Source organism: Brachyistius frenatus, unplaced genomic scaffold (assembly GCF_029030835.1).
Source record: "Brachyistius frenatus isolate BFR_SWC_R1_liver_20210118 unplaced genomic scaffold, ASM2903083v1 Contig_22, whole genome shotgun sequence".
Taxonomy (NCBI): domain Eukaryota; kingdom Metazoa; phylum Chordata; class Actinopteri; family Embiotocidae; genus Brachyistius; species Brachyistius frenatus.
The window spans coordinates 4,646,137-4,658,703 of record NW_027210621.1 but is presented as its reverse complement, the minus strand read 5'-3'; the positions used below and the strand labels follow the sequence as shown (position 1 = coordinate 4,658,703).

At 40.9% G+C, this 12,567-nt stretch overlaps 1 protein-coding gene across 1 annotated transcript; it reads right to left on the bottom strand.

Moving 5' to 3' along the window:
- Positions 1-5,777: 5,777 nt before the first annotated feature.
- irg1l (immunoresponsive gene 1, like) lies at positions 5,778-9,541 on the bottom strand. The gene is made up of 6 exons (XM_069696726.1): positions 9,463-9,541; positions 8,907-8,961; positions 8,575-8,762; positions 8,099-8,191; positions 7,366-7,571; positions 5,778-6,705 (listed from the first exon to the last, which is right to left on the bottom strand). The coding sequence occupies exons 1-6, from the start codon at positions 9,478-9,480 to the stop codon at positions 5,778-5,780; spliced, it is 1,488 nt and encodes a 495-aa protein (XP_069552827.1). The 5' UTR covers positions 9,481-9,541.
- Positions 9,542-12,567: the final 3,026 nt, after the last annotated feature.

Below are 12,567 nucleotides of genomic sequence, written 5' to 3'. Positions count from 1 at the left end.
GTGTGAGAGACACACCGCCCTTCATTATACACAGAGAGCGAACAGTAGAGCAGTAGCAGTAGCTGATATTAATACAGGAGGGGGAAGCTGTGTTTTGTCATATTAGCTGGACAGATGTCTGTGAGTTTACTTTTTATGTTATACGTGAACGGTAATGTTATAAATAGGTCTGAAGACAATATGAGTGGAATGAATTATGACTGTTTTAACAGATTCATGATGGACTCCTCGTCCATGCGAGTGATGCCAATACATCACAGAGGCGGCGCTGTGGGTTTGTGATCCGTTATGTTCCCACCTGTGCGTTCCCAATACAGGTGAGACAATTATATTTTCTGTTCAGTTCATAATTTCAGTGTCAGACTTGCATTGTGTACCGAGCTTCCTTTTTTTTTTTTTTTTCTGTTTTTGTGTTAGGATCCTGATCGACCCAGGAAATTTCACGCCACAATGTTGGCCTGTGGAATGGACCAGTTCAATCACTTCTCCAACAACAGCACATGAATTCTTACTGGAGTTTTCCTACCTGCAAGAACAGCTGCTTTTACACTTTACAGGAATATTTCATAAGCAGAGCACATTTCCATTCAATATAATCTAACTAAAATAACTGCTGAAATGTCTCAACTGTGAATAAATTATGAATTAATAAAATGTTGTTTCATTGTGGATATCGTATTGTTCCATATACAGATTTAACTGGACCGTTTCATCAAGCTTTTAAAAAAAAATGTTAATACAAGTGACCATACAAACAGCACTGAATGATTTTATTCTGTCATCCTTCTTTACCTACATTTCACATAAGGACTTAAAAACAGCTGAACTGAAGGTAAATCACTGAAGTGTTATAGTATGGACATAAACATGTTTACAACTATTCCAAAAACGAATACACATAGGGCCTGATTTACTAAAGGTTTGCGTGTGTAAAATCACGTGCAAACTCCACACCACCCGCAAAAAAAAATGTCCAAGCAGATTTATTAATATTTCAAATGTACAATTTAACACAGGTTGTCCATTTTGCGTGTTTGCCTGCATGCATATGTGATATTGGGTGTTTCTGCTTGAAGGTGCAAAATACTGGGACGGAAAATGCAAATAGAACAATTTAGCACCCGCAATGATATTTACTAAACCTGAAAGTAGAAACAGGAGAAGTGATTGCGTGTGTAGTTTAGTACGACTGAAGGAGCGTATTAATCAGATGCGCAAATCTGGAGAGACGGCTGCTCTTATTGTGGTGAGAAGGAGACGCGGGGAAACTACTCCACTCCCGTCATTCAAGGTGTGCTGTCCCGGGTCAGGATGTGTCCCGCAGAATTCACAGGTAGCTTCATAAGGTTCCGGAGCACTCGCGAGGCACTGAATGAAAAGTCACCTGCTCATCACCAGAAAGAGCTGGACCAACAAAACAAAACACAATTAGATAGCCGGTCGCCACATATTATACAGAGCGGGCTTGGAGAATGTGAATCACCTGTTGCGATGAACCCGTAATTTAAGTAGGACTCTTGGTATTTTCTTAGCTTTCTTTTTGTTGGTGGTGTTGGAGTTTTCTATTGTCTCGTCATTCGGTCGTTCCCCCTCTCCAAGGAACCTCTCCAAACACGTTAGTTTTTTGGGGTTTTTTTTTGCTCATTTTTGCTCGGGTTAACTTGTGGGCTTGTCGGTGCATGAAAAAAAAACTGCGACTGAGACAACTACAGAAAGAGGCGCGGACGGAAGTAAGCATTTTTCAAAATAAAATACCATGCAGGTTCTCCCTCTCTGGACCCATATAAATTTGCATATCGAGCCAACCGGTCCACCAAGGATGCCGTCTCCTCTGCCCACCACTCAGCCTGCACCCACCTGGACACTCGAGACTCCTACATGAGAATGTTGTTCATAGACATTAGTTCAGCATTCAACACCATCATCCCTCAGCAGTTAATATGGAAACTGGACCGGCTGGGCCTGAGCTCTTCTCTCTGTAATTGGTTGCTGGACTTTCTCACCGAGAAACCGAGCCCAGGAACCGAGTCCAGTTGACATTAGATGCAACAATTAAGCAGGCATGTATTTCTTAGGCCTGTTAAGGAAGTCAGAGTACCTGGAGAAAACCCAGTCAGGCACAGGGAGATCATGCAAACCACTCAACTGAGGTTCAAACCCAGAACCTTCTTACTGTGAGACAGCAGTACAAGTCACTGCACCACCGTCCCTGTCTTCCAACTCCCCATATTCATTTTTTCCCCCCAAATGTCGAAGTAAGACACGCAACAGAAATATACCTTTCATTGTCCTCTCTGAATCCTCAGCTGCTCAACATCAAAGCACATACCTTTTTTGGTGTTCTGTTCACATGTCAGCAACAACAAATGAGAAGCAGTATGGACTGTCTATGAGGTTGGCTATCTTTAGCTTGGAGAGGAAACAATTATTTTTTTCTCCATTTCCTGACAGTAAAAGTGAACAGTGGGGCTTGTCACCCATCAAAAGCCACCTGGCCACCATTGTTGCATGGAAATTCCACCTGTCACAGTGATAGGTGTAGGGCTGCGCAAGTCTTTCGGCATTTGATGTTGCAGCACTATGGAATTGTTTGGTTAGTGATGGGTGGAGAGGGTTTGCAAACGGTACATCCTCATATTTATGATTTTTCTGGATGTTGAAATATAATACACAAAAGAAGCGCATTGTATTCCATTCATTGTCCTCTCTGTGAATTGCCGGTTTCCGGCAGTGAACCATTGCCTCAGATTTGGAGGTGTTAAACCTCATCCATGCTGCTTCACACTCGGCTGCAAACCACCCCAGTGAGTGCTGGAGGTCGCGGTCCAAAGAAGCCAACAGGACCACATCGTCTGCAAACAGCAGAGATGCGATCTGGAGACCCCCAAACCCGACTTGCTCCTCAAAATTCATGCTCATCGAGGTTGAATTTCCCCAACACAATCGTCTCCTGGTTATGTTACACTTAAACATTTATAGAGATATTTTTAGCTAGTTGACTTTTCTTATTAACTTCTTTCTGCAGATTTCCTGTTAGTGTCAACTGATGGAAACCCATCATGAGAACAGATCTTAAAACATCAACATTAGTTTTTTTTTAATGATTTACTTTAATGACAAATCAGTGTGCAAAGTCTTTTATCTTTATTTCCAATAATCCTTTCTTCTGATAAAACGCTGCAATGTAGGAAGTGTCCACAGAAAAGCCTCCTCAGTCTTTCCCATGATTTGTTCATAGTTTATTTCCTTGTGTTTGTTACTCACAGTGCCATTCTTTCCTGATTGCTCTTTTCAATTTACTCGAAACCATAAAATTCAAGTGTCTTTGTCTTTTATGCCACATTTCCTTCTTAGACCAATACTCAGCGCGTCATTATTCCTTTGTTGCTTTGTTGATCAAAGAGGGTTGGATCCTGACGGTAAAACAGAATTGATGATCAACCATGGCAAAAACTTAAAATTCATGGTTTTTTTTACACCACAGCACAATTCAGGGAGTGTGTTCAGATGATCATTAACATAATTAACATTGATATAGCAGATTATAATTTTCTCCATTGGTAATTTATCCACAGTTGTATTCACATTGTAAATAAGCAGTCCTTGCAGCTTAGTATGCATTCAAAATTCAGTATGCAACACATACTTTAAAGTAAGGACCATAGACAGGAATGAGGAAAACCACTCTCTTTTCCCAGCACTATTTAAAACAAACCTTTGTTTTGCAAACTCAAAGGCAAACCTTTGAAAAAAATAAAAATAAACTTAATGTTTGAATAACCTTTTGACTTGTTAACTTTTCTTCTTGACTTCTTTCTACAGATTTCCTGTTAGTGTCAACCAATGGAGACAAGGACGTTTGTCCTTATTACGAGAACAGATCTTAATTCATCAGCATTTGTTATTTTAATGATTTACTGCAGTGTTTAATAACAAACTAATGGACTGTTCTTTGTGAACTCATAAGTAACATATTTTCTCTTCAAAATTTTAATACAGTATGTTGTACTTTCTCTAAAACAATGTGTTGCTTTCATTTTTTTCATGTGTGTTTAATTAGCAAGTTTAAATACAGGAACAAGAGAACATTTCTAGGAGGAACATATTTATATTTTTCTCACACCATTTGATCTGTTATGAAAAAACAAAACAAAACCTCAGTCCATGTTTTTAAGTACAGTGGTGTGAAAAAGTGTTTGTCCCCTTCCTGATTTCTTATTCTTTTGCATGTTTGTCACACTTAAATGTTTCAGATCATCAAACAAATTTAAATATTAGTCAAAGATAACACAAGTAAACACAAAATGCAGTTTTTAAATGAAGGTTTTTATTATTAAGGGAGAAAAAAAAAAATCCAAACCCACATGGCCCTGTGTGAAAAAATGTTTGCCCCCGAGATGGCCGGACATTCTCCTTCAGGATCTTTTGGTAGACAGTAGAATTCATGGTTCCATTTATCACAGCAAGTCTTCCAGGTCCTGAAGCAGCAAAACAGCCCCAGACCATCACACTACCACCACCATATTTTACTGTTGGTATGATGTTCTTTTTCTGAAATGCGGTGTTACTTTTACGCCAGATGTAATGCGACACACACCTTCCAAAAAGTTCAACTTTTGTCTCGTCAGTCCATAGAGTATTTTCCCAAAAATCTTGGGGATCATCAAGATGTTTTCTGGCAAAAATGAGATGAGCCTTAATGTTCTTTTTGCTCAGCGATGGTTTTCGTCTTGAAACTCTGCCATGTAGGTCATTTTTGCCGAGTCTCTTTCTTATGGTGGAGTCGTGAACACTGACTTTAACTGAGGAAAGTGAGGCCTGCAGTTCTTTGGATGTTGTTGTGGGGTCTTTTGTGACCTCTCAGATGAGTCGTCGCTGTGCTCTTGGGGTAATTTTGGTCGGCCAGCCACTCCTGGGAAGGTTCACCACTGTTCCATGTTTTCTCCATTTGTGGATAATGACTCTCACTGTGGTTCACTGGAGTCCCAAAGCTTTAGAAATGGCTTTAGAACCTTTTCCAGACTGACAGATCTCAATTACTTTCTTTGTCATTTGTTCCTGAATTTCTTTGGATCTCGGCATGATGTCGAGCTTTTGAGGATCCTTTGGTCGACTTCACTTTGTCAGGCAATTCCTATTTAAGTGATTTCTTGGTTGAGAACAGGTGTGGCAGTAATCAGGCCTGGGTGTGGCTAGAGAAATTGAACTCAGGTGTGATAAACCAGTTAAGTTATGTTTTAACAGGAGGGGGCAAACACTTTTTCAAACAGGGCCATGTGGGTTTGGATTGGTTTTTCTCCCTTAATAATAAAAACCTTCATTTAAAAACTGCATTTTGTGTTTACTTGTGTTATCTTTGACTAATATTTAAATTTGTTTGATGATTTGAAACATTTAAGTGTGACAGACATGCAAAAAAATTGGAAATCAGGAAGGGGGCAAACACTTTTTCACACCACTGTATTTATTATTGCAACAAACAAAAATGCTACATTTATGTAATATTTTCTGTGGAAAATACTATTGTCTTTACATGCATCTAGCATTTACACTGTAAAAAAGAACATTTTAGCAATTGTCAAAGTCAAAGTACATTATGTTTTAGCAAACTCTTAATAGGTACAATCTATTTGAAATCATTCGATACATAAACATTATTTTTTTCCTTTGCATTGTAACTTGATGAATAATAATGTGTGTTTCGTAATATAATAAATTTCAATTTCCTTTAATGTATTTATGTACAAGGATTTATGTTTTTCTGTGATTGATTGTGTTCATTGCAGTTGTAACAGAAGGGCCCTGCAGTTCCCCAGCCTGTCCAGGTCCTCCACCACATCAATCAGCCGCTCCACCTTCTCTGAGGGAAGCACCACTTCTGCATTATTCCTGAACTTCTTCCTCAGGCTCTCATTGGTCAGTGGGTTGCGCCAGTGACCGTAGAAGGTGTCACAGCGTCCCGTCAGGATATCTCCCCCAACAAGTGTCACCTGGACTTCACCATACATGTAGTTGAAGTTGGCGGGGTTGTCATGGGGATGCTCCAGGCAAACACGGTCCAACAGAGCAAGCAGGTCAGGGCGGTTGATGGCAGCAGGGGTGAAGGACTGCACAGTCACCTCTCCATCCAGGAGAGCGCTACAAGCATTAAACTGGAAGGAGTGGCGAGCCTCGTGCTCAGACTGAGGGAAAGGCCTGTTGATGTACTTTGATTTGGGGACTCTGAGCAGGATGTCCTGGACTAGACCAGGGGAGACTTTCCCAAGACCAACTCCCACAAGAAGCTTATGGACCGATGCTGCAGCATCTGCCACCCAGTGCATTCCCAGATGGGCCGGGAAGCGCTTGAAGCCCATGTCCTGCTCCTCCAGCAGGAACATATGGCCGCCATTAGTGGGTGATTCTAAAAGCTGTGGCACATAGTCTTCATAAAAAGCATTGAAGCCGGCCACCCCCACTACTGCATCCAGGATCAGAGGACTCGCCTCTAGACCTCGGGAGGCCAGCAGAGCAGCTTCCAGCCCCAAACGTGAAGCATTCCCAATGTGGAGGGGTTTAGACTGAGTGGCTGCATTAGCCATTGGGGCTCCAGCAAGAGAAGCGGCTATAGCCAAGGCATGGCTGCACTGGGATGGATCCAGAGACAAGAGGCGAGCACAGGCGGCTGCACTTCCCATAGTGCCCACCACACTAGGAGGGTGAAACCTGGTGAGAAAGTCACAAGTAAAAAAGACAGAGAGACTTTGGTCAGGTGTTTTGGAACTATTTACTCTTAGAGTAGCATTTTAAATAGGTGCTCTCCCTCATAATGGTTGCAGTAGAACCCCTTTTTTTGTTGAAACAGAGTCTATCTTATGTGACTTTCCACATACTGAGACAGCTTTCCTCATTAGTGTGAAAGAAAGGAGAGATTAAGTCAATTCGGTATTTGATAAACAACCAAATAATGTGGTGGGTCATTTGACTTGGTGTAAACACATGCCCAATGGAGTCCTCTGTGATATTTTACTCCACATGGCTAATTGTGCTTACACTACCCACAGAGTCTCTGCTGTCCCTCAGATGAATGTGATAACACACCTTTCGCAGCTCATTGACACTACTAAAAGACTGAACATTACATCTCAGTGGCCTCCTTCTAAACCAAAGTGCAGAGATCAGCAGAGTCAAATATGGATCTCTTTAGACTAATATGGGGACTTTTTCTCCATGTAGAATACAAATAAAATATTGTCAACAAGGACCTGGCTTTATATCAATTATATGAACAGTAATGCAGACCAAGAAACAGAAAACAAACTGTACTGTTGGTATGAGCCCATAAATTACAGTGTCTAAGGACTTTTGATGCTGTGAAGCACTCACCTCTTGGGGATGTTGTGGGCTTCATTAGAGAACCTCATTAGCCGGCCCTGCATCTCGATGCCGACATTGAAGGCCAGTAAGAAGTCCAGGCCGCTTGGTTTATTGTTAGCTGGCATCATGTCAGTGAGAGCCAATACAGCAGGAAGGACAGCTCCTGAGGGGTGAGTGGCAGGGTGCCACGTATCATCAAAGTCCATGGAGTGAGTCTACAACAAAGAGAATTTAATTATCAAATAATTGTACATCAAAGCACAGCACAGCATTTAGTTTGATATTGAAAACAAATAGTTGGTTATTGATACATTTCCCTGACATTGCAAGTTGTAACCTCTACATCTGTAACGTAGGCCTATTAGCTCTGTGCTCTCATCTACTTCATCAGTGAACACACACTCTACATCTGCACTCTGTGGCCACTGTATTTTAATTGGAAAATTCCTATAACTGTCCTAACAACCATTAGAGGCAAATACAGGGTACAGACATGAGCTCGACAATCCTTAGCACTGGAGGCCAAGCAATGTTTGTTGATGTAATGATGGAAATTTCTGATGTCAATTCAGTATTTTCATTTTCATCAACCCCTCCTGTTGTTTGCTGCCCAGACTGTACCAAAAGCTGTGCATAAATAGCTGTATATTTTTGGTTGCGGTAAGGATTTAATGGGTTAGTACATCTGAAATTGTCTGGTGTACTGGGGACAAACACATCTGTTCCACTTATTTACACTCACCGCCACTCCGTTGACGAAAGCTGCGAGTGTCGGGGAGAGCTTGGTGCCCCTACGTCCGTACACAGAGCTGATGTCATCAGGTGCATACATGTGCTGAGAGGGAAAGACGGAGACAGGTAAGCACAGACGTTGTCTCATGGTCATTTTTTTTTTTTTTTTTTTTACCCAAAATAGCTTTACTCTTTCCTCTGGCATGTCACTCCTCAGATGAGGGAGGCTGAATACGTTTCTTTGTAAGTCATTACAATTATTTTTGTAAGGAAAAATTTAAAATGGTTTGTTCCAGGCTAAATTTATTATAATAACCAGTAATTCCCCCCCCCCCTTCATCTCATCTGTCCACACAGAATTTGCACTGATTTAGGACTACTGTTTATATAAGGTCAGTCCTTTGCTTTCATCTGTCTCACTGCCTTATATCAGATAAGATGTTAATAAAAAGTTATTTGTATTCCTTTTCCTTTATTTGGGCTCACCTGGCAGTACTGCAGGGCCAGTTCAAACACATCTGTCGTGCTTCCAATCAGACCAACTCCGATGCTGTCCAGCACCATCCTTTTACTGCGGTGGAGCACAACAGGAGACAAGTGCTCGGGCTTAATATCACTGATGAACTTCCCAAAGCTGGCTGTGACTGTGTCCTCAGGAGCCGGGTGCTTCAAGACTGCAGGGGGAAATGAGTGAGGTCAGGAGAAATATTAATTTGTCTGAATAAATAAAAATACTCCTAATAACTGAACAAGGGAGAAATATGTTTTCTAGTTTTTGGAGAGATGACACAGCACAGGTAAGTAGACCAAAAGTTTACCTTCCACTGCAGACTTGTGCAGTCCTCTGGCAGCCCACACTGGTCTCATAGTTTTCTGTAGAACAAACAGTCCAGAATACCCATAAACCACTGAAAGAACATGTATTATACTTTTTCTCATCTCAGATCTATTACAGGCTGTTGACACACAGTGATTTTACACTTTCTATGACAGACTCATAATGGACATTTGCTTCACTTTAATGAGCCTGCATGCCTCTTTTGAAAGAGCTATTGTGCCAATGAGATGGTGCTGTACCAGGTGGGTTACAGCATGTCAAATCTGCTCAACAATGATCAAAATCTCTGTTTAAATCTGCCCTACCATGTGCTCACACATAATAAAACCACCTACAAAGTACATGTTATATTATGATTTCAGAGTTTAGTTTTAAATCCTTTACTAGACTGAGTTTTAAGTAAACAGTTTAAAGTGTGCAGAGCAATTAACTTTAAACTCAAGATTTATGTCCTTTATTACTGTCTAATACATAGATCCCTATTAACATTATTATCTAACAGAAATAGCAATAAAAAAATGACTTTTAATTTTTACCTGTAGCATGGAGATCATGGCTTCAGTCAGATTTTTCTGTCCCGTTGACTTTCTTTCTTCTTTCTGTCTTCTTTTCTTCAGTTACGTTTGCTGCCAACAGTTTGTGAAGGATGCTTTTCTAATGGAGAGGCCACCTGCCTTATATAGTACAGTACTAATACCGGCCTGGGAGGAACCTGGAAGGGCAGGTATATCTTTGAAAAAACCTAATGGTAAAAGGAGGAATTTCCATATAAATCGTCATCAGTGTTATAACCAGCATGACATTTCTCAGAAGAGGAGGAGGAAAGAGTTGTACTTTGGCAGGTGTGAGGTAATGGTATCACCTCTCAGGTTTTGTAAGATTGTGTGTGGGAATTCATATCAACTCCTCCTACACATAGGGAGGCATCATTTATGACAAACTTTGATCCCTACTTCAGCAGAACTCAACAGTTCATTTATCCAAGCATCTTAACCAGGTAAGACTTCATTTTCATTTGCTTTACTGCTGAGAAGACTTTATGACATCTAACCATCCAACAGAGTAGAAAGCTACGTAATGATGATGATAAAATGCTTTTTACATAAATATCTACACTTGTTTAAAAGCTGCTCGATGACAGAACAAAATTATTAAAATTTAAAGTTATTTTTTGAGATGATCTGAAAATACTTAAATTACAAAAATACATAATTAACAGAGTAGAAACAGTACCTGTTTGAGAGTAAAAATCAGTCTTATGGATAAAATACTTGTTTATGTGGAAACCTGCAGCTTTTCAGTCATTAGATCAAGTGAGTTAAGTAAAGCTGGTATTCTGTGTGTCTTACTACTGTTGCACTACAACAATGGGTCAGTCCACTCATGACTGGGCAGGGCTCGATACGCTCAGGTTTCTGGTGAGGTAAGGCAGAAAAGAGACAGAGATCAGAAAGTTATAACTTAAATATAATTAACAACAAAAGTACATAATTAAAAGAGTAAAAACAGTACCTGTTTGAGAGTAAATAGCAGTCTTATGGATAAAATAAACACTGTTGTGTAGGACAAGCTGTCATCTGTGCTGTATATACAGTTTATTTATGGAATATTTAAACACATTGTAATTTGCTTTAAATCCTTTTTTTCCCCACAAATTTACTGTTTTCTTTGTGTTTCTCAGTTTTACTCTGTGGTTGACTTTTCTTTTTTCTTTCTTTCTTTCTTTACTAGAAAAAGTCAAGTTGTTCTTTCAAACCACCGTGCATACAATATATACAATGATGTATTGGGTGTTTATTTTAGCAACACAGCAATACTAATACAATACTAATACTATTCTTCTTTGTTGATAACATTATCACAATAAATAAATAAAGATTAAGACAATATTCAGATTTTCTTTCGAATGATGTGTGCATTTGGTATGGCACTTCATCCTTGATAAAAAAAAAAAAAAAAGTTTTAACTTGGTATTATATACTGTACATTCACGTTGTCATTGGTTTTGTTGTTTTAGTACAACTGTAGACAACAAAGCCATCATGGCAACATCAGATGGGTTCCCTGCCAGTTTCTATGGAGAACCAGGAGTGTTAGGCATGTTGTCCAATGGGATCAGTGCATTCCTTGTCCTTCTGCAGAACTTCAACACAGCTCACACTGGTAAGGCACCAGTAGGAGTGGAGAACATACTTGCAGGTAAAACTTTCAGAAGATCTGCTAAAATAAAATTATATAAGGTCATGTAGAACTGGTCGAGTAATTTCCATTTCATGTTGTTTTAACAGGTGTCCATCTCATCCTGATTGGTGGTATTTGTCAGCTAGTGGCCGGACTGCTCTCCTTCCGAAAATATGATCACCTGAGTGGCACTGCCTTTATCGGCTATGCTGCTCTGTGGGGTAGTTATGGTGCCACCCGAATATACTTTGGTGCTTTATCTGAAACTCAGACAACAGCACATCAGATGATGCCCAATGAGTCTCTGCCCACTAACATGATGAGCACCATGTTTCTGAATGCCACCACCAGAGAGACCATAACAGAGTCAGCGATCGCGGGTCTGGTCCCCTATATTCTTCTGTCCTTTCTCCTAGCATTTTGCTCTGCCACAGTCAACTACATCATGCCTTTTGTTTTTGGAGCCATTACAGCCACTTTAATCTTCGAGGCAGTGGCTCTCGTATCAAGCTCCTGGGCTCTCGTGGTCTCTGGAGTTCTGGAGTTGCTAATTTTGATCTTCGCCATCTATGGTTCTGCTACGCTACTTGTCAAAGGCCTGACTCAACGTCTAGTCCTCAAAGGCTTTGGGACCCCTCTCTTAAATGTTCTCCTGTTGGGGACTGGGAACTCAGCAAGTGTCCAGAGCATCGGCCAAGAGAAGAAGAAAAACACAAAATACGCTGAGCCCATGGCCTTGGGTTTTTTCTGTGACTCTGTTGCTTCTTTCATCTTTGCGTTCTACAGCTTTGGCTACATGAAATCATTTGGTTTGGGAGCTGCATGGGTCTCAATCATCTCAGTTGCCCAGCTGTTCTCCAGCTATTATGCCCATCTGCGTAATGATTGCTACCACACTACAAAGTTTGGGTTTCATGCTACGTTTTGGCTGATCAAGGCTTGGGACGAGTTTGTGGTGTCTGCCCTGATTGTGGAGGAAGCTAAAGTTGTCTCTGGGAGGGAAGCAATGGTGGGAAACTGGTTCTTTATAGTGGCAGGCTTGGTGCTTTGCGTGGGAAGCCTGAACATAGACCTCCTGGAACTGATCCACAACATGCTCTTTGTCCTGCTCACGGTCTCAACAATCCCGCAGATCCCACTCCAGGGTTACTACATCTTCTTTGGTGTAGCTTGCTCCCTGTTCACTGCAGCCTCCATCTATGGCACCTTCTCACGTCTCATTAACACCATAGCAGAAAAGTCTCTCATCCCCGTAGGACCACAGCCCGTCTCCACTGACAGGATGAAGAAGGCTTTGAAGTGCAGAAGGTCTAAAGAGGGAGACCAGGAAGTGGTGAATCAAACTGACCAGGCCTCAGATGCCCTGTTCTATCTTTCAAATGGGGTTGCAGCACTTTCAGCTCTTCATGAGAGTATGTTAAGCACAAATCCCACTTTCCTCCATCTCACTGTCCCTTGGG

Excerpts from the sequence above, each read along its gene's own strand:
- irg1l (XM_069696726.1), bottom strand. Across the intron at positions 7,572-8,098 it reads CTTTCGTCAACGGAGTGGCG|ACTCACTCCATGGACTTTGA; the intron begins GTGAGTGTAAAT and ends TCTTTGTTGTAG. Across the intron at positions 6,706-7,365 it reads GCCCACAACATCCCCAAGAG|GTTTCACCCTCCTAGTGTGG; the intron begins GTGAGTGCTTCA and ends CTTTCTCACCAG.